At 61.8% G+C, this 20,485-nt stretch overlaps 2 protein-coding genes across 5 annotated transcripts in view; both read left to right on the top strand.

Annotated features, from left to right (window-relative positions):
* Window positions 1-332: 332 nt before the first annotated feature.
* On the top strand, window positions 333-8,253 carry ABHD17A (abhydrolase domain containing 17A, depalmitoylase). 2 transcript variants are annotated; one of them, XM_054182240.1, is made up of 5 exons: window positions 333-457; window positions 3,024-3,493; window positions 5,280-5,474; window positions 6,167-6,346; window positions 7,274-8,253. In XM_054182240.1, exons 2-5 carry the CDS (start codon window positions 3,180-3,182, stop codon window positions 7,497-7,499), a joined length of 915 nt encoding a protein of 304 aa, XP_054038215.1. In that variant the 5' UTR covers window positions 333-457; window positions 3,024-3,179; the 3' UTR covers window positions 7,500-8,253. The 2 variants fall into 2 exon arrangements, with proteins under 2 accessions (XP_054038215.1, XP_054038214.1); XM_054182239.1 differs by having other exon boundaries at window positions 338-457; window positions 2,994-3,493.
* Window positions 8,254-16,156: 7,903 nt separating this feature from the next.
* REXO1 (RNA exonuclease 1 homolog) overlaps window positions 16,157-20,485 on the top strand; it is a 43,394-nt gene continuing 39,065 nt past the window's right edge. For 2 of the 3 annotated variants that reach the window (XR_008463294.1, XM_054181701.1), the window contains exon 1: window positions 16,157-16,487. Coding sequence is in view for 2 of the 3 variants with exons in the window: in XM_054181701.1 (XP_054037676.1) it covers window positions 16,322-16,487 (166 nt within the window). In the remaining variant the exon portion in view is untranslated. The remainder of the gene's footprint in view (window positions 16,488-20,485) is intronic. The other variant, XM_054181698.1, reaches the window with a different exon arrangement.

Raw genomic sequence — 20,485 nt, 5'->3', positions numbered from 1 at the left:
CCGCGTTTTCAGGGCGGGAGTGGGACCCCACGGTGCTTGTGAAGCCGGGATGGGTGGCAGGGTTGCGCCCGGGCCTATGGTCCCACCCGGGGCCTAGGCCCGGGCTCAACCCCCCCCCCCACACCCCGGGGTCCATTTTAAGGGTTTGGCATCTGGATGAAGGGGGGGCGGTCGTGGCCACGCGTGAGCTCCGTGCGGGAGTTCGTTCCCGCTCTCCGTCCCTCGGCGCCGGCAGCCCTGAGGCTGGGGGGGGGGGATGAGGCGGCCCCCGGTGAAGGCCGCGCCGTTCCCTTGGCAACGTGGGGGCGGGGCGTTGGCGCCACTTCCGGGAGGCGAAGGGGCGGGGCCAAGCAGCGCAGCGCAGCCCCCGCCTCGGAGGACCCCACCGGCCGCCCGTCCCTTCGGCAGCCCCGGGCGCGGGGGGGGCGCGGTGGGGGCCGGACCGGAGCATGTCCAGGTACTGGGGGCCGGGGGGGGGGTGTCACCTCGGCGTGAGAGTGGGGGGGAGGCACGAGTGGGTGCTGGGGGGGGGAACCATGCACAGATCAGTGGGGGGGGCCCACAGCCGTTGGTGGGAGGGGGGCAGAGCGGTCGTGGGGGGGGACCCACACTGGTTAGTGTGTGTGTGGGGGGCACACGGGTCAGTGTGTGGGGACACACGGGGCAGTTGCGGGAGGGCCCCACAAGGGTCAGTGTGTGGGGAGGCCCGCAGCAGGCAGCGGGGGGGCCCAACCGGGTCGGTGGCGGGGGGGGCGCTCACAACGGTCGTGGGGGGAGGCCTTCACGGGTCTGTGTGTGTGTGGGGACACGCGGGTGAGTCGCGGGGGGAGGGGTGTCCCACACCGGTCAGTGTGTGGGGAGGCCAGCAGCAGGCAGTAGGGGACCCCACAGGTCGGTGTGGGGGCGGGGGCGGGGGGGGGGGCCCAAACGGGTGAACTGGGGGGTTCTACAGCGCTTTGTGTGGGGGAGGGGGCCCACACGGGTCAGTGTCTGTGGGGGCATGCGGGTCGGTTGGGAGGGGTCCCATACTGGTCAGTGTGTGGGGAGGCCCGCAGTGGGGGGTGGGGGTGGGGGCAGACTGGTCAGTGGGGGGCGGTCCCATAACCGTCTGTGTGCGTGGGAGGCCCACAGTGGCCGGGGGGGGGGGGGGGTCCCGCAATCGTCAGCATGTGGGGAGGCCCACACCGGTCAGTGGGGGAGTGGGGGCCCACAGTGATCATGGAGGGGGTCCCAGTGGTCAGTGTGTGGTTGCGGGGGGGGGGGGGGGAACCCACAGTTCTGCACCAGTCAGTGGGAGGAGCGAGGCCCACAGCAGTCAGTGGGGGGGGCCACACTGGCCAGTGTGTGTAGGGTGTGGGGGGGTCCCATGCCTGTTGGGGTGGGCGGGGGCGGAGAGGGCCACGCTGGTCAGTGGGAGAGTGTCCCAGATGGGTTGGGGTGTGTGGGGGACCCCCCCACACCCGTCAGTGGCAAATGAAAGGCTCACACCAGTCAGTGGGGGTCCCACGTGTGTCAATGTGTGTCTGGGGGGGGGGGGGCCCACAGCAGTCGAGGGGGACCCATGCCTGTCAGTGGGAGGGGGAGGCCCACTGGTCAGTGTGTGTGGGGGGGTCTCACATGGGTCAGTGTGTGTGGGGGGGTCTCACATGGGTCAGTGTGTGTGTGGGGGTGGGGAGCCCCACAGCAGTCAGTGTCGGGGAGGACCCACACAGGTCAAAGTGCCTGGGGGACCCCCCCACACCATCCTGTGGGGGGTGAGAGGCCCACGCTGGTCAGTGTGGGGGGAGTGGGGGGTCCCATGCCTGTCAGTGGGGGGGCCCACACTGGTCAGTGTGTGTGTGGAATCCCACTGGTCAGTGGGGGGGTCCCACAGGGGCCAGTGTGTGTGTGGGGGGGGTCCTACTCGGGTCAGTGAGTGGGTGCAGTGTGGATCCCCCCACTCTGGCCCTGGGGTGTGTTGGGGGGGGTCAGGGTGGATGTGGGGATCCGGCCCCCGTGCTGGCCGCGGGGCGAGGGCAGGCAGGGCCCGTGTCCCGGGCCAGTGCCAGGGTTCGGCCCGGTGCAAGCGTGACACCCGGTGTGAGTGTGACACATGGCGTGAGTGTGACACCCGCCGCCTGCGCCGCCGGCGGCCACAGCCCTGCCCGCGCGGACCCACGCCCCGACGTGCCTGTGCAGGTCTGCGGCCACCGGACACCCTCGGCCGCCGCAGCTGCCCACGGTCCCGCCGGCACGCGGGTGCCAAACCCGGGAGGGACGGGGCTGCTGGGTGCCACGCCAGCCCCGCCACCGCTGTGGACGGTCACCAGCCAGAGGGGGACCCGGATTCAGCCCCGGCCCCCGAAGCGCAGGGCCTGAGGCAGGGCCAGGGCACGGGGCATCCCTTCACTCTGAATATTTTGGCATATTCCGGTGCCACGGCCTTCCCCTCCCAGCCAGGCGGGAGGCCTCCCCCCTCCACCCTTTCCTCCCCTTTCCCAGCCCTTCGGAAGCAGATGGAGCGAATTCCTCGGGGTGTGGGCTGGTTTGACATTCCTCAGCGCAAGCCTGTGCCCAAACTTGCAGAAAATAGTTGTGTTTTCCCCCCCCCCCCCCCCCCCTTTTCTCCCCACTCCCCCCTTTTTTTTTTTTTGGGAGCTCAGCACTCCCGGCTGCACACCTGTGCCGGCGTCTAGGGGGGTCCTGGAGGGGCTGTGTCCTTTGTACCGCCGAGCGTGTGGCTGTTGTGGAGTGTGTGTATGTGTGCGATTGTGCGCCTGCCGCCCTCGCCTCCCCGGCGTGGGGCTGTGGTGTGTGGGGGGTGGGGGGGGGCGCTGGGAAGTGTGGAGGGAGGTTTGGTTTTCGGGGGAGTGCATGGGTTCCATGCGAACGTGGGGGCTGGGAGCGGTGGCTGTGTGTTGGGGGGGGACACACGGTGTCCCCTCAGTGTGTCGGGGAGGTGCATGTGTGTCCCCAGCCATGGGTCATGTGTGACCGGGGGGTGCCCGTTGCAGGGCCCTCACTGCTGCCTGACCTGCCCGCAGGCCACCACTGCTGCCTACAGACGGACGGATGGCGGCCACCTCGGCCCGCGGTGGACTGCCGGTGGCCACCGTGCTGATGGCCAGCTGAGGACCGGGCCTCTCCGGGCCGTCGTTGTTCCTGGCCTCTCCCCAATTTGGATCCCCCTCGCCGCCGTCATGAACGGGCTGTCCATCAGCCAACTCTGCTGCCTCTTCTGCTGCCCTCCCTGCCCCAGCCGCATCGCTGCCAAACTGGCCTTCCTGCCCCCGGAGCCCACCTACGCCGTGGTCCCGGAGCCGGAGCCCGTTGGCAGCACCAGCACCGGCTCCCTGCGTGGCGGTGCCGCGGGGCGATGGAAGCTGCACTTGAAGGACCGGGCAGATTTCCAGTACTCCCAGCGGGAGCTGGACAACATTGAGGTCTTTGTCACCAAAAGCAGCCGAGGGAACCGCGTTGGCTGCATGTACGTCCGCTGCGTGCCAGGCGCCAGGTGAGTCGCCCGTGGACGTGCCGGCCCGGTGCCGCTGCTGGTGGTTTGACCCTGGCCTGCCTGATGTCGGGCTGGCGCAGTGCTGGCGGGCACAGTGCCGTCCTGTCCCTCCTCTCCTTCAGCCCAGTGCCACCTCCTTGCCCCAGCCTTGCTGAAGGAGCCGCCACAGGGGTTGGAGGCATCCTGTGGGGCGGGCGAGCTCGGCTCCCGGGACCGGTCTGGCTTGTGGCTGCAGCTGGGAATGGGGTTAAACAGGGAGCGGAGGCAAAGCCGGAGGCTACAGGGATGTAGGGATTCCCTAGGCTGTCCCGCAGATTTCCCCTGATGTCACCAGTCACCCATATCTCTCCTGATGACACCAGTCACCTGATGTCCCGGTGACATAAAGCTCCAGTTGTGAAGGGAGCATCTGTGCGAGGCTCTTGGTGAGCGTCGGGGGGGGGTCTGTGCCAGCGGCTCACCCTCTGTCCCCAGCCCCGTGGCGACCACGGGGATGGGCAAGAGCCTGGGCCAACCAGGAGATGCCTGCGGTGAACTGGGTGTGCACATTTAGTCTAATTCACAGGTGTGTTTGATCCCTCAAGAAGAGCGACGGGAGCAAAAGCCAGGAGGGGTTGAGGCACAACCCGCTACTGGTCACCCCCATGGGTCCACAAACTGGGAAGCTGGAGAGGGACAGCCCGGGGTGCGGGACGGAGACCCCCTCCTGGCTACTGGTGGCTGGCATCAGGGGATGGCACGGGGACGGGAGGGGGCTCAGCAGCTGCTCCCTGAGCCGGTGGCACGGCGCAGGGGTTGGGGTGCAGCGGGAGGCCAGCTCCCACAGCCGTCAGCACCCCGGCTGGCCCCATGCACCCGGAGAACGTGCCCTCCGAGGAACGGTGTCCGCAGAGACCTCTGTGCAGGGGAACGCAGCCCCGATCTGCCCTCGGCTTGCCAAGGGCTTCGAAGCCAGCAGGTGGGCTTGGGGTGAGGGCAGATGGCTCTCGCAGGGGTCGCAGAGCTGCGTTACAGGAGGACCGGTGGGGATGTCCGCTCTATCCCTGCATGTGTCAGCCCTCCCAAATCCCCCAGGACATCTTGCTTGCCATCTGTCCTCCCCGCAGCTCGTCGTGCCACCACCTTCCTGCTGGGCCTTTTTGGACCATCCAGGCTGGGACGGGGAGGCTCGACCTGGCCACAGAGCTCTCGCACCAACTGTGGGGCTCAGCAGGGAGCGGGTCCTGCTCCTTCCCTCTGGCAGAAGAGAGCCAAGCTTCCATCAATGCGCTATTAGTGTTAATTTTTATGATTAACATTGTTTTTCCCCTTATGGTGGAAATTTCTTGTGCCTTGTCACTCCCACAATTCATTTCTCTTCCCAGTGTCTGGTGTCTTGCCAGACTCAGGGGAGAGAAAAATCCGCTGTCAGAATTCTTACTTGAAATCCCCATTGGGCAAACGGCCCCAAATCCTGAGCTTTTACCAAAAATAGACTCAAAAGCTTGAACAGAATCATCCTGCCTTTGGGCTGCCTGTTTCTGCTGGGAGCGAGCCCCCAGCCCCGGGCGGTGACGAGGGTCTGCGTACCTCTGGGGTTGGACCGGGGGTGTCACGAGGACCTTCCTTGGTGGCCAGAGGGGTGTTGGCCCTTCGCGTCCTGGCTTTTGGCCTCCGAAATGGCCGTCCTGGCTGGCGTTGCCCAGGCACATCTGTCCCTGAGCCGCTGGCGGGGCCGGGCAGCGCGGTGGCACCGTGGCAGAGTCCCCCGTTAACCCACTGTGCCCATCTCTCCCCGGCGCTGCAGGTACACGGTGCTTTTCTCGCACGGCAACGCCGTGGACCTGGGGCAGATGAGCAGCTTCTACGTTGGGCTGGGCACCCGCATCAACTGCAACATCTTCTCCTACGACTACTCGGGCTACGGCGTGAGCACGGGCAAGCCCTCGGAGAGGAACCTCTACTCCGACATCGACGCTGCATGGCAGGCGCTGCGGACACGGTGAGTGGGGCGCCGGGCAGGGGGAAGGGAGGACGTCCAGGAAAACCCTGCGGTCCGGCAGTCTGGAAAACAGGAAATCTCCCGGAGAGGGAACCCGGGCTGTTCCTAATGGGAAGGGGTGGCCGGAAAACAGCTGCAGGGGGAGCGGGCTGGGGGACCTGGAGGGCAGGGATGCTGCCAGGGGTATGACCTTGCCTGGGGGTGCTGGCACAAGCTGCATGCCCCATGTTGCTGTTCCCAGGCTCTCCCCTGGCTGTGCTCAGCCCCGCTTCCCCGGCTGGGCTCAGGGTGCAGCTCCATGATGGGCTCTGCCTCCTCTGCCCTGCCTGCAGCCAGGCCCAGCTCGCAGCGTGCCCCAAGGATCTGGGGGCTGCCCCATGTGGCTGCGATCCGGGGTCCACAAACCCCTCTGTAGCCCTGCTCCTGGCAAGGGTGGGCCTTGACACCCCCCCAGCTCATCTGGCAGCTCAGCCCTGGCTGCTGCCAGGTCCTGCCGGGGGTGCAGGGCAGCTGCTTTGGGCCCAGCCGTGAGGAGCTGGGGGAAAGCAGGGGGTACAGAGCCCCATTCCCCCCCACCCCACCCTGAGAAACCTTACCGGGTGCTGTGGCCAGAGCAGGGTGACACCCTGGGCTGTATCTCCTGGTGATATGACTCTGGTGCTCGGGCGCTGACGTTCTCTCTCCTCTCCCAGGTATGGAATCAGCCCGGAGAACATTATTTTATATGGACAAAGCATCGGCACGGTGCCTACGGTTGATCTGGCCTCCCGCTACGAGTGCGCTGCCATCGTGCTCCACTCCCCACTCACCTCTGGCATGAGAGTTGCCTTCCCCGAGACCAAGAAGACCTACTGGTTCGATGCCTTCCCCAAGTGAGTGGCCTGGGGAGGAGGGACAGGGGTCAGCTCTGGAGGGGCAGCACCCAGACCAGCCCTGGCCACGAAGAGGGGTTGTGGTGAAAACTGTGGACCTCTTTCCCGTGATGGGCTGAAACGTGCCCATCGGCATCCTCTTGCCTCGCATTCGGTCCCCCCCGGGGGATCGTAACCCTGCCTGTGCCCCCTCTTGAGGGCCATGCCATGTGTCCACCCCACGTCCCCTGGTGGCATCACCTCCTGGCCATTCTATCCCAGCATCTTGGCCATTAGCTTTGGGGCTGTGCCACTGTCCCCTTGTCAGGTATCACAAACCCTGGAGGTCCCCAGGACCCCTCTGTTCCCCAAGGGTAATCTCTTGGGCTTTTCTTCCCCTCTGCAGAGGGCAGGGGCAGTGGGACAGAAAGGCAGTCGTGGAGCCTCATGCCTGAGGTGGGACAAGCTCTTGCTTCGCCTCTCCCTCGCAGCCAGGCCAGCGGGGCCCAAGGGACCGTCCCCAAGCCGGAAGCTGTGACCGGGAGCCACCAGCCCACGCTCTGCATCTCGATGGCCTCGTGTGGCCTTTGGGACCGGGCTGAGAATGGCTGTGCTTCCACTCCTCAAAGCCTGGCACGGCTCATCCCGATGGGGGGAGGGCCTGGGCTCACGCTGTCCTGCAGCGGTTTCCGTCAGCCCTGCCTAGGTCCCATGGGGCTGTTGTCACCGCTGTCTGGTCCTTGTCTGTCACGCCCAGGGGTGATCGCGTCCTGCAACTCATCCTTGGCAGAAGCTTGGCAGGAGCCCCATGCTCCACTGTGCTCAAAGAGCATTTCCTCGTCCCTCTTCAGAAGGGGATGTGTTTTGGGGGGCAGGAGAAATGGGGGTGCCTTGATCCTTGTACTTACCCCCCCTTTCTTGCCTCTTCCCCACCCACCTTCTTGGCAGCATTGAGAAGATCTCCAAAATCACCTCTCCCGTCCTCATCATCCACGGCACGGAGGACGAAGTCATCGATTTCTCCCATGGCCTGGCGCTCTTTGAACGCTGCCCCAAGGCTGTGGAGCCGCTGTGGGTGGACGGGGCTGGGCACAATGACATTGAACTCTACAGCCAGTACCTCGAGCGCCTTCGGAAATTCATCTCCCAGGAGCTGGCCAGCCAACGCAACTAGCTGCAGGGTCGGGGGACAGGCAGGGAGTTTCTGCCTGTGTCTCCAGTTTTCCCAGTGTCCTTCCCCAGTCCCTGCTGCTGGAGGTGCAATGAGTTCGTACAGCCTCAGCTCCAGAGGGGGAGAGGGCAGGAAGCCCCGGAACGGACGGTGCGTTTCCTCTTGGACACGAGCACAACTCTTCTCCCTCCCGGTGGCAGCCCTGGCGCTGCTGGCACCACCAGCCGGGCTGGCAAGAGATGGCAGCTCCCTCCCTCCTCTTCCCCAGAAAGACGAGAGCCCACCCTCTTGATGGCAAATCCTCGGCTTTGGGCATGTCCTCGTCCCCTCTCCTAAAACAGCGCATCCCTGAATTCCTCCTGGCCTCTCTGCTGCTCTGACTATAGCAATAAGGCAAGTTGGAGAGGGGCTGGGGGCCCGGACCCCTCCCCGGCGTCGCTGTGGGGCAGGAGAGGAGGCGGCAGTTCCTGCCCTCAGTGGAGCTTTCCCGGGGTCGGCGCTGGTGGCATCGGGGTGCCTGGTGTTCGCCCCGTGGCTGGGGCAGAGCTGTGTCCCCAGGGGGAGTTTGGGGATGGGTGGAGGAGGTGTCCCCCTGCCCCACACCCCTCCTGGTGTGGCCCCGCTCTGCCTTCTCAGAGCGCTCCCCGTGTTCAGGTCACCCCTGGAAAACCTCCTCCGTACCGCTTGCTTGCGGTGCGCTCGGGAAACGGGACGAGGAAACCAGGCACTGAATAAAGAGCAGAGGTTTAACGTTTTAGCCGTGTGCGCCCTTTCCCTGGGGCTGCCTCCCTGTCACCCTGCCGGGGGGACCAGCCCCAGCCCCTGGGGGTTTCAGCCCCTCAGCTTTCCCGGCTGGCCGATGCCTTGGCTGAATTGTACCTGGCCGGATCCCCAACACTTGTCACCCTCCGCCGGGGACTGGGTAGACTTGAGGTGCCAGCAGATGGGGAAGGAGCCATTGTCCCCCCAGGATGGCTGCAAAGGTCTGTCTCTTCAAATCGGGCCGTGGGGGACATCGGGAGCCCATTGCCCCACCAACCCCTGTCCCATTTGACTGAGGATCCCATGGGATCACGGGGCCAGAGGTGGAGGATGGCCTCAGCCTCCCTCGAGCGGTGGCATGGGGGGCTTAGGTGTGCTGCGGGGGACCGGGGACGTCCCCATGGCCTGCAGCATGGTCCCAAGCAGGCAGGGTCGCCCCGGGGGGGACCAAATCTTATTTTGACCCGCTCTGCCCCCCAGGCCTGTCCCTGTCTGCAGGGGCACCGCTGCGGTGCCTGGGGTGTGCTGGCCGGGGCGGCAGGCGCGGGGGGCACCCCACTGAGCGCTGGGGTTTGTGCTTTTCGGGTCAGCGCCTGCTCTGAAATGGCCCTGGGAAGAGCTGTTCAAAGCCCCTGTGGGTTTTCCTGCCCCCGGGGCACCCCTCGCCCCAACCCGAACAGCAAAGCACCACTCTGCCCCTTCCCGTGCCCACAGGGACCCCCATGGGGTTCCCAGGCACTGGTTCCCCCCTCAGTGTCCCCGTCACCCTCGTGTCCCCTCCTCCCCAGTGCAGGGCCCTGGCGCGCTCATGTGAGGAGCGATAATCTCCTTACGCAGCTCTCGGGGGGGCTTAGGGGCCTCGTGGTGGGGCCTTGCCACAGCCCCACGCTCGGAGCACTCAAATGCATCTATTGTTTGGGGCTGGGAGCTGGTGGGGGGGGGAGGTGGAGGGTATGGGACCCCCTGCTCCCCACACATCCCTTGCATCCCCACAGGACCAGGGCAGGATCCTCCGCGGCGATGGGGGGACGCTTCCTTGGGGCTGGGGCTCTGCAGGAGATGGAAGAGGATTTGGGTGTCGGGGCTCTGGGTGGTCTCGCCCCTTTTCCAGGGGTTGGGGGTCGGGATGTCTGGCTTCTCCCCGAGCATCCCCCCAGCCCTCCCCTCCCTTCCCCAGCTCCCCGCAGGCAGCTGCCGGCCGGGTTTAGAGTCTTTATCTCACACGTGTGCTGGAAGCCAAAGCCCCCGCCGTCACCCAGCCCGGCTCCCCTCCGCTCCCGGCCCCGATTAATGGGGCTGGAGCAGCCCCTAATCCCGACACAGAGACGTTTTGTTTGCGCCAAGGGTATTTTTATCCTCTTACTGCTGCCTGTTTCCTGTTGAGCTGCGGATGCTTTCGAGCTGCGTGGCCGGCGGGATGTCTCAGGGATGGCGGTTGGGTTCAGGGGGATGTCGGGGCGGCTTGAGTTTGTCGTTACTGTGTCTTGATTTAAAAAAAAAAGAAGGTGAAAGGTCAGGAAAGTTCAGCCGGCTTCCCAAAATTTAGACCCAGCTGGGGTATGTGGGATCCCGATGAGACGGGCATCTCCGCTGCTGCCACCGTGACGGGAAGCTGTGACCCGGGAAGGGCTGTGATCTGTCACCATCAGGGGTTGGGGCTTTTTGGGTCTGGATCCTTCACTGCTCCTGGCCCAAGAGGGCTCAGGCTGTGTCCTCACCCGGGCAGGAGCAGCCGGAGCGAGGAGGGAGAGATGGAGCAGCTTCAAGCCATACGCCAGCTGCAGGATCCTCAAAAGGCATGAGCCAGGCCTGCCCCAGCGGTCCTGGGCGCAGCGTCCCCCACCAGTGGGACCAAACTGGGCCACGAGCCACCGGGATGGCACTTTGTGGCCCCACTGCCGGTGCCACGGTTTGGGAGCACCAGGAGGGGATGGGTTGGGGCTGCACCTGGACGGGGTTTGGCGCCTGGAGGGGGGACTCTGCCGAAACCGCAGTCTCAGCAGGGCGGGGAGGAGGGGAAAGGCAGAGTCAAGCCTCACAGTGTCCCCAGAGTCCCTCCCGCAGCCACAGCAGAGGGGGCACAGCGCAGGCGTCCCCCTGGTCATTTTGAAGTCCTCAGACAGACGAGCCGGGGCACAGGCGGCTCCGGCTCCCGTTGCTGTGGAGTCACAGGCACACGGCTGGGCTGCGGGGTGTCTGTGTGGGGGTGTACGTGTGTGTACGTGTGTGTACATGCCTGTGTCTGCGTGTAATGGCGGTGAAAGGGACAACCGGCCACCCAGGCATCCTGCAGGAGAAAGGACGGGATACCCACTGCGACAAGCCCTCGGCAGAGGCGCGATGCCAGTGCGGACAGGGCTGTGGCCAAGGCCGGGCAAGAGGGACGTCGGGCTCACCAGGTGACTGGCCAAGAGGGGTTTACGTCTCTTTTGGGGCATAAATGAGGCTTTTGATGGCCAGGGCCTGCGTGCCACAGTCATGAGACCCCGTTCACAGGCCAAGCTCAGTCATGGGATCCAGGAAACTGAATTAAAGCGTCTTAAGGGGCTTTTTTCCAAGCTCTGCTCTGGTTTTTCACGTGCTTGTCATATGAACAAAGATGGTATAAAAGGGCAGAGGGGAAGGATCCCATCCATGGTCAGGCTGAGGAGAGGGGAGGGCACCGGAGGAGGGATGCCAGGGTGAGGGGCTCCGCACGGCGCTGGCTAAGATGGAGGGAAGGGGACAGGAGAGGATGAGGAGAGGACGCGCTGGCAGCAGCCCCTGGCTCTGCCCTGCCAGGTGAGTGAGGCAGTGACCTGGGGCCGGCGGGGGACAGCTGGGGACAGGGACGCCGGCAGGTCTGGGGGCGCAGAGCCCGTCTGCCCCTCGAGCAGCACAGATGCTGTCAGCATCCCAGCGTGCTCTGACACCAGCCGGCACTTCCCTGGTGAGAGGTGGCGAGTGTGGCACCGCGGCACGGGGAGCAGGGAGCGCACGGTGCAGGGAGACACCCAGGGTGGTGGGTGCCCAGCGGTCCCCGGGGTCCCCCTGTGCCGGGTCGGGTCCCAGGAAGGGCGCCTGGGCCTGGGCTCTGCGGGTGGGCAACCGCGGGATGGGCCTGGGCAGCCCTGTGCTGCGCACATCCATGTGCACACCCCCACACGCGTGTACATGTGCACCCCCTCATGTTTGCACATGTGAACCCACACATCCACCTGCACCCCCCCAAAAAGCCCCACTCGCACCCTGCACACCCGCCACGTCCCAGCCTGTCCCCAGGCGGCAGAAGCAGCGCCGGGCGCGTCCCCGGGCTGGGTTTCACCCGCTGCAGGTGGGGCGCGGGCTGGGGGTCCCCTGGGCTCCTGCCCCCTTCCCTCCCCTCCTGGCTGCCGTCTCTCCCCTGTCTGCAGGAGCGCTCGGCGGGAGGATTGCGGGGCCCTGGCCCCCTGCCCCCTGTGAGCTTCCCTTTGTCATCCTATGCCTGAGCGATGCCTGGAGGCTGGGACGGTGAAGGGAGGCCCACGGGCTGCCACAGCCCTGCGGTGACGACGCCTGGAGAGCACACATGGGACCACGCACCTGGGGCCTGAGTCCTGAGGGGGCTGGGAGCACTCTTGGGGGGCTGGAGCGTCCCCCTGGGGGGGCAGAACCTCCCCTTGGGGGGCCAAGGAGCATCCTTGGGGGGCTGAGAGCACCTCTGGGCGGCTGGAGCCACACCCTGGGGAGCTGGAGCATCCCCCTGGGGAAGGAAGCACTCTCGTGGGGCTGGAGTCTCCCCTTTGGGGGCCAAGAGGACGCTGGGGGGCTGGGAGGACTCCTGTGGGGCTGGAGCAACACTCTGGGGGGTCAGAAGCATCCTTGGGGGTCCAGAGCAGCCTCCCCAGGCTGGGCGATACCCAGAGGGTTGGTGCTGGGCAGCGTGGGATGCAGCAGCTGGGCCGTTGCCCCCGGATGGGAATGGGGTGACAGGGGGTCACAGAGCACCCCTGGCCATGGTGGGGCAGGGGCAGGAGGGGTCTCCCACAGGGACGGGGACCATGGCAGGACACACGTGGGGCGGTACCAGGACAGGGAATCAGGAGTCCCGGGACGGGTATCACCCCCTGCACCCTGCGAAGAGACGACCCTGTGTGCGGATGTTTCAGCAGCTCAGGGGGAGCCCCCGTTCTCCTACCACCCCGGGACTTTCTCCAGCTTTCCAAACTCCTGGCTGGCACCTCGTGCCAGGGACGTGCCGGGAAAAGGGGAAAGTGGGTGCAGAGAAAAGCTGTAACCCCCCCACTGTGGGGAGCAAAAACTTGCCCAGGGGGGTGCTTTTTTATGGTGATGCAAAATAAGATGCACAGAGCGAAGGTTGGCAAGGTGGGAGGCTCCCACCTCACATCTCTGGCTTATTCATAGAATCAGAGAATCATGGAATAGTTAGAGTTGTAAGGGACCTTAAAGCCCACCCAGTGCCACCCCCTGCCCTGGGCAGGGACACCTCCCACCAGCCCAGGTTGCTCCAAGCCCCGGCCAACCTGGCCTTGAACCCCTCCAGGGATGGGGCAGCCACAGCTTCTCTGGGCAACCTGGGCCAGGGGCTCACCCCCCTCACACCAAACAATTTCTGCCTCACATCTCATCTCAATCCCCCCTCTTCCCGTTTCAAACCCTTCCCCCTCGTCCCGTGGCTCCCCTCCCTGCTCCAGAGTCCCTCCCCAGCTTTCCTGGAGCCCCTTTAGGGACTGGCAGGGGCTGGAAGGTCTCCGCGGAGCCTTCTCTTCTCCAGGCTGAACCCCCCCAGCTCTCTCAGCCTGTCCTCCCAGCAGAGGGGCTCCAGCCCTCCCAGCATCTCCGGGGCCTCCTCTGGCCCCGCTCCAACAGCTCCGTGTCCTTCTGCTGTCGGTGCCCCAGCGCTGGAGGCAGCACTGCAGGGGGGTCTCCCCCGAGCGGAGCAGAGGGGCAGAATCCCCCCCTCGCCCTGCTGCCCACACTGCTGGGGATGCAGCCCAGGCTGCGGGGGGTTTCTGGGCTGCCAGCGCACGGTGCCGGGGCGTGTGGAGCTTCTCACCCACCGACACCCCCAAGTCCTTCTCCTCGGGGCTGCTCTCCAGCCATTCTCTGCCCAGCCCGGGTTTGTGCTACGGGTTGCCCTGACGCTTTTTTTTTTGGCTCTTTTCCCCAACAAAACCAATTCCAATTCACCCAGCCACATGTTTATCACAGGGTGGGGATCGGCAGGAACCCACTGCCCACAGGAGCTGCTTCACCTGTGGCTGGGCCCGGGCTGGTGGGTGGGGGTGATGTTTTGGGGACACCTCTGAGCCCCAGCCACCCCAGGACCTCCTGCCCCGCGAAGCAAACTGGGGAGCGGAGGGACGTGCCCACACGGGGACCCAAGGTGCTGTGACAACCCTGCCACGGACCCAAAACCTGTCCTGAAGTTGTTCCCATCCTTAACTTAAATTGGACATTTCGCCACTGTGCCGGGAGGCAGAGTGAGCATCAGCCCGGTGTCCCGAGGACAATCAGGGAAATCCCCTCATTTCCCTGCAGAGGGGTCAGGAGCTTTTTTGGGGGAGATTAAGGTCAGTCTTGGGGATCCATTAGTCAATCTGGGACGCTTCGGTGGGGGGTTCAGGTCCTTGGCAGGGTCAGACCCACCAGGATGGGTGAATTTGGGGGTCCCTGTTCTCAGTGGGGCTGCCTCAGTGTGCGCAGCGACCCTCAGGACCTTTTCCAGTGCTGCTAACTGGGAGCCGAGTGGGCATCCCAGTTTACTGGGCTGCCCCTTCCCATGTCAGGGGGAAGCGGAAGCGTAGCCAGGATTGGCCTGAATCAATTTCAGGCAGTTTTTCCTCGTAGGGTCCTCCACATGGTTTATTGTATATTATTTTACTTCATTTTGCCAGCCTGTGAGTTGAGTAAGCATGGGGTGAGAATTACAAGGAAGGGAAATAACGTTATTCAGCATGTGTCTTTCTACAGAGTCCTCTCTATTACTGCTGAAGATATATAAAATAGATTTATCTATCACATAAAAATGCCTTTTTTTTTTCTGGGAAAGAATAACTTGCTTTGCTAGCACCGGTGGGAGGCAGGGAGGTGGCTGGCAGGAGTGTGTGTGGGGACGCTTGGCGTGAGCCCTCCCCGGGTACCTTGTAAAGCACCTCGTGTCGGTGGCATGGTTCTGCCACAGGGAAGGCTGTTGATCTCCTGGTGTTTCCTGCTTTTTAAAAGCTTTTTATGGATTATTCAGGTTTCCCAGCTGGCAGCTGCTGCCCCCAAACCTCAGCAGTGCTGGGGCATCGGTCTCCTGCTCGCTCCTCTGGGCACTGGCCAGGCACGGTGGTGGGTTCCTCTCCTGACATCTTCAGCTCCTGGACTCGCTCTACTGGGACACCGTGGGGGAGCGATGGGTGGGGAGGAGGCAAAATCTTCGCCTTGCTGCAGTGCCATATTTGAAAATAAAGTGGTTGGTTGCTGTTTTTTTTTAAAAACAGTACTATGAAACATGACTTCTGTGATCCCTCCTTTGTCCTTCCTTGGGGCCAAGGACGACGACTCCTCACGCACCACCATCCAGCTGGCTCCCTTCACTGCCCCAGCGCTTCCCACCCTCTCTCCCATCTCCCTTTCACCAGTGATGAGGCTTTCCCGGACCATCCCTCCTCTCTGGGCTGGGACTTCTGGCCCCATTTAATGGGATTTGCCCTCAAAGGGCTTGATCGCTCACTGTCATCCCCAAACAGCCTCATTTACTGAAGGAGACTCCCTCCTCTACCAACTCATGGTAGGGGAAGCGTCCCAGGCACTGCGAACACCCCTTGCCTGCTCGAGCCCAGCAGGGCCGGCTTCCAGTCACAGACAAATGGCTCTTACCATGTGGCTCAGTTTCCCCACTGGTAAATGCGGGTGTGACAATTGCCTGGGCAAAGAAGGGAGGGCTTCATGGCGGGGAGCAGCACACAGCAAGTTCCCTCCTCTGTGTGGCCTCAGGTGAGCTATTTCTGCCTCGGGTCCCTCCACCACAGCCTGGCTGGCGTCTGCTGCTTTCCAGAAAGCTGAGGCTGCGCTGGGGACGGCGGGCCACAGCACAAGGAATGATGGAATCATTTACGTTGGAAAAGACCCTCAGGATCACCAAGTCCAACTGTAAATCTAACTCTGCCAAACCCACCACTGACTCGTGTCCCTCAGCACCACGTCCGCCCAGCTTTTCAATCCCTCCAGGGATGGCGACTCCACCACTGCCCTGGGCAGCCTGGTCCAATGCTTGACAACCCTTTTGGGGGAAGATATTTTTCCTCATATCCATCCTAAACCTCCCCTGGGGCAACTTGAGGCCGTTTCCTCTTGTCCTATTGCCTGTTCCCTGGGAGAAGAGACCAAAAACCAGAGAGCGAGGCCTCCCCTCGGCCTCCTTTTCTCCAGGCTGAACAGCCCCAGCTCCCTCAGCCTCGGGGAGCTGGACAAGAGGGTCTCCAGGGGTTGGGTGCTGGATTTTGGGGTCCCCGAGAGTCAGGGTCTGCACGCTCCTTCCTCTCGCTCTGCAGCCACTTTGGGGAGGAGCGGGTCCACCTGAACGTGCGAGATATTCTCGACGGCACCTCCTACAAACCCGTCATATGCCAGTAGTGGCGCCGGGAGGGCGACAGGCAACTGACCTCCAGCCCCAGGACCACCCCAGCTCCCTTCCTGAGGGAGAGGCCCTTGCCGGGCTCCTCCCGCGGGCACACCGCTGCCCTCGTCCCTGCAGCCGCCGGGCAGAAGCCAGGCGGATCCCGGCACCCCGTGAGGAGCGCAGCAGCGGCTCAGACCCGCCTCAGGGCGGCCGCCATTTTCCTCGCGCTCCCACCCTCTCCCTTGGCCCCGCCCCCGGCCCCGCCCCGCGCTCGGCTCAGGCGCGCCGCGGGCAGCCCTGTGCGGGCAGCGGCCTCGCGGGGGCCTCGCCGCCGGGCCTGGCGGTTCCAAGATGGCGGCGGGGCCGGCGGTGTGAGGTGGGAGTGTGTCGCCGGCTGCCCGCCCGCGCCTCCTCTTCTCCCTCCCGCCGTCTCCCTCCGCGCCCCGGCCCCGCTCCCCGCCCCGCAGCCGGCGGGATGCTGAGATCCACCGGCTACTTCCGCGGCATCGACTGCCCCTTCCTCAACGCCGGGGGGCCGGGCGGGGGCCCGCCCTGCCGCCGGCCCTACTGCCACTTCCGGCACCCCCCGGTGGCGGCGGCGGCGGCGGCGCGGTGCGGAGTCTCCGGCGGCCACGGCGCAGGTACGGCCCCGGTCGGCCCGGCCCGGCCCGGCGGGTCGCGGTACCTCCTTCCCCCGTCTCTCTCCCTCCCCGGGCTGTGGCTGTTCCCGGCCCTGCCGCCCCCCGCCCCAGCTCTGCCGCCCCCAGACGCCCCGTGTCCTCCCCCTGGCAAGGACAGGCCTGTGTCCTTCCTCCTCTCACGCCTGCCCACCCTTCAGGGCCTGAGTCTGCCTCCGACTCCTGTAAATCCCACCTGCTCCCAGGGCTCAGGTACTGCCCCTCATCCCCCGCCATTGTTCCCCCTCCGGTATTGCCCCTCCCGCTCCAGCCCTTCTCCAGTGGGATGTCCCCACGGGGGTCTGTCAGCATCATCCAGGCCAAGCAGGTTGGTCCCCCTTGCCTCTGAGCTGTCGCGTCTGCTTGTGCTCAGCCCTGCACAAGCTCTGGGCCCTTGGTTGTCACCTCTGTTGCCTCCGAAGAAGGGTCTGAAGGGCCGTTTGTGCCCCACCGGCTGAGAGATGGGTGTCTCCTCCTCATCGTCGTCTGTCGGATCCCACAGTTGCCATCTGACACAGGGGTGGTGGGGAGCAGCTTTCCAACATGTCTGATCTCCTGAAGACAGCCTGTCTCTCGTCACCGGGATCAAGCCTGCAGAAGGGCCGCTCTGTTCTGATCCCTTCCTTTGTCCCTCCAGGCACCCTGGCTCACTGGCGGTGAGGTGTCAGGGCAGCCTTTCAGACCTGTGCGAGGAGTTGCTGTGCTGTCACAACCCTTCAGGAAGTGCTTGGGTTTGGGGAGCTGGAGGTGATGTGTTCCCTAGTCCAGTCCTGGGGGCAGGTCCTGCTGCTTGGGGTGTCGCCAGGGGGGTTGAGATAAGCCGAGCCCCCTCCCAGTGAGGAATTTGTCAAGGCATGGAGTGCTGCCAGGTTTCTCAAATGAAGCTTGGCTATAAAAAAAGATGTTGAGCTATTGTTCACTGTTCTTCCAGCAACTCTTGTCATTTTACTTACGTAAACGCGATGAACCTGTTGTAATGCTTACATTATTTGCTGATCTGCTTATTTTATTTTGAGAGAAAAACCTTCATTCTTCTCCCTAGTAGAATGCTGCTTGTTTTCTTGTCGTTAAAGCTTTATTTCAGTTAGGTACACTTGCTAGTGTGTATGGTCTCTAACAACCTGAAGCAAAAGTTGTCAAAATAAAGCACAACTTGTTGTGTTTTTTCTGTGCTTGCTTAACCATGGGTTATTCACAAGTTTGGAAGATGATTAATTTTTCATGTCTCCTGGTTAGCAAGTCAACTTAGCCCAACTGTGGTTTAGTTTAAAGTAAAGGAATGTTACTCAGGGCTGGCATGGGCGGAGAGATCCCATATTAGAAAGACAAAAGCTTTGCCTCTTTCCGTGTTGGATTGAATTTGAAAAGCTCCCTAGAACCCTTTAGGATGGTCCGCTAGATGCTTGATATTATAGTTATCTTTCAGTCTACAATTCCTGTTTGTCTTTAAATATCTGTAGAGTGTCAGTTTTGGAACTAGATTTCCTCATTTTGATCGGCCACCTGAAACAGCTGTGGCTGTACTAAATAAATGCTGGTGCTGGTTTCGATTTTCGAAATGGGGAAGTGAACGTTGGTCTTTAGTAAAACCTCCTGGTTTTACTGGTGCACCTGGAAAGTCTGTGCAGCTTCTAATACTGGCTGAAAAGCGTTAATGTAAGAGCTGGGTGTGAATGACAAAAAAGAAATTATTCCAGTACTAATCTTGTTAGGCCTGGTTTGGTTGTGTTAGTGACCCAGGAGAAAAAACTAGTGTTTTGGGGAGTGAGAGCGGTTTGCTTACTGTATTATGGCTCTTAGAGAAGCTCTGTCTTTTGTAAAACAAAAGGTGTAAGCACATGTGTAGTTTTCCTTGGTGTGAAGTGTCTGCCGCTTGCAAAAGAAGCAGGATCCCGAGGCTTAACTTCCAGCCCGCTGCCTCCCACTCCCGCCAGCCGGCTCAGCGCCTGCTCCTGCCCTCTTTCCCAAACCTTTGGCATCTCATGCGTGGCACGGCTGTCATAACCAAGGATCTGTAAATTCTGCCTCAGCTTAGTGTTGGACTTCAGCCATTTTTTCTACATTGATTTCGTTTCAGGAATGGAAAATGAATGATGAGCCTGCTGTAAAACGCTGCCTTTTGGAAGGGACTTCAGCGGGGTTGCGTGAGGTGCCTGATCGCTATAGGAGCGGAAGATGCTTTTGCAGTTATTTTTTAAGCAGTGCTATCTATGGCTTAGCTTCATCCGAAGGGTTCAGGTTGAAGTGCTCCTGTCTTTTCCTCTGTCTGTCTGAAGCTTGCCTAGCCTGGAAGGATGTATTTAAGGTTTACGCTAGAGGGTGTAGTAGTTTAGCAAGCGACCAGGCAACCATCTTGAAAACAGGTCCAACATGAGTTGCTCCCTGTCAGTGAAACTGCCTGTCTTGTTCTTAAGTAGCCTTCTAACAGTGCGCTGGGGCATATTTGATCTATTTAATCATGTTTCTCAATAAATAAGCTTTAAAAGCATAATATTTTTTTGCCAAAGCAGTTGGGTACCTACACTAAGAGCAACAAGATCTGTGTTTTCTGGGATAGTGCCTAGAAAAAAGGATAACATCTAAAGAATCAGCCTGCTAAACATATTGATTCAATGCCAATGTTGACTTTGATGTTTCTGTATCACTGTGGGACTGGCAGTAACCCCAAAACTCTTAGCAGATCTTCTGTAGCCTTGAAAGTAGGTAAAAACTGAGGCGAGGAGCTGGCCTTACCAGGCCGTGGTGGGAGGAAGCTGTGGACATGTGCCCGATGGAGCAGCGGGGAGGTGAAAAGAGGAATTAGTGGGACGTAGCACTGTTCCTCTTTTCTTTGCCCCCCTCACTGTCCCAGCCTTCCCGAGGGTGTAGCGTTCAAATGTTTGTAGTAGATGACCCTTATTTTTCATACAGTTCTCTCATGGTCCCAACCACTGGGAGACAGTGGTGAAGAGGCCTCCATGCCTGTTAGGGGGTCAGCAGCAGCAGGGGGGCTGAGTTTTCCCCTTCCGCCGCTATTTGCGTGTTGCAGTTCCCTTTGCTTCCCCTCTGACAGCAGCTCAGTAAACAGAAACTTGTGGGGTGAGGAGGGAACTGGGGTGATGCCTCTGGTCCATAGGGCGCGTTTGATCTGGGTTCTGAAATGTGTGATACTTCATGGGGGAAATCGATTCCGGTGTCTCTTACCGCAGGTGTCTGTCTGCGTGGTAAAAGAGTGTGACTACCTGGAGGCTTGTGGAAATTCAGTACTGGCTGAAAGCTGAGGAAGGTGCTGGGGTGGAGGCATGCACCGATGTGGGATTTTCACGGTGCTGTTGGTGGGCTGAGAAATGGGACATGAGCCTGTGCAGGACTGGGAATCTGGAGATTGCAAATTCTAATCCTGACTTGACTGAAGTGCTTTTTCCATCTACAAAATGGCTAAAACCCACCTGCTTCAGATGAAAAGGTTATTGAATGCGTGTGAAGTGCTTTGAAAGCGTGCTGTGTAAGTAGGGGAGAACTGCCTTCAGTCCTAAAAGCATCTCTTCAAGAGCTGTAGAGGAGAAAAATAGGTCTCTCTTTAAAGTCTAGGTCCTTAGTATGCTGAAAGACATAAAAGAAGCGTAATACATCTCTTCATAAATGTCTTAAGGAAACCAGCTCTTTGGTTTGCTGGGTTTGATAGTAGCTGTCAGGAGATGCTTAAGAGCTGGATGTTTTTTGAGCCCAGAGCAGAAAGCTGCATCCAGGTCTGGAGGTCTGAGTTCCTCTTTGTCTGCTCTGATCCTTGTGTTAGCGTGAGACGGGAAGAGCAAGGCTTTCAGCACCCCGCCTTCAAATACTTTATTCTGGAGCGGTGCATGCTGACAGTTGCTCGGCAGTTCTCTGGTCTGGCCCAAAGCTTGTGGAGCGGTTTTCCTGCTGTGTGGATTTTCTGTGTGGATGGGCAAGGCTTTGCAGGTTAGATCTTGTCGTGGTTTTGG

The sequence above is a fragment of the Rissa tridactyla genome, chromosome 22, assembly GCF_028500815.1.
Source record: "Rissa tridactyla isolate bRisTri1 chromosome 22, bRisTri1.patW.cur.20221130, whole genome shotgun sequence".
Taxonomy (NCBI): Eukaryota; Metazoa; Chordata; class Aves; order Charadriiformes; family Laridae; genus Rissa; species Rissa tridactyla.
The sequence above is the reverse complement of the archived record's forward strand: the minus strand, read 5'-3'. Positions and strand labels throughout refer to the sequence as shown.

Coding starts and splice junctions, on each gene's coding strand:
- ABHD17A (XM_054182240.1), top strand. CDS start 3,180: ATGAACGGGCTGTCCATCAGCCAACTCTGCTGCCTCTTCTGCTGCCCT. Junction 3,494..5,279: donor CGCTGCGTGCCAGGCGCCAG/GTGAGTCGCCCG, acceptor CCGGCGCTGCAG/GTACACGGTGCTTTTCTCGC. Junction 5,475..6,166: donor TGGCAGGCGCTGCGGACACG/GTGAGTGGGGCG, acceptor CTCCTCTCCCAG/GTATGGAATCAGCCCGGAGA.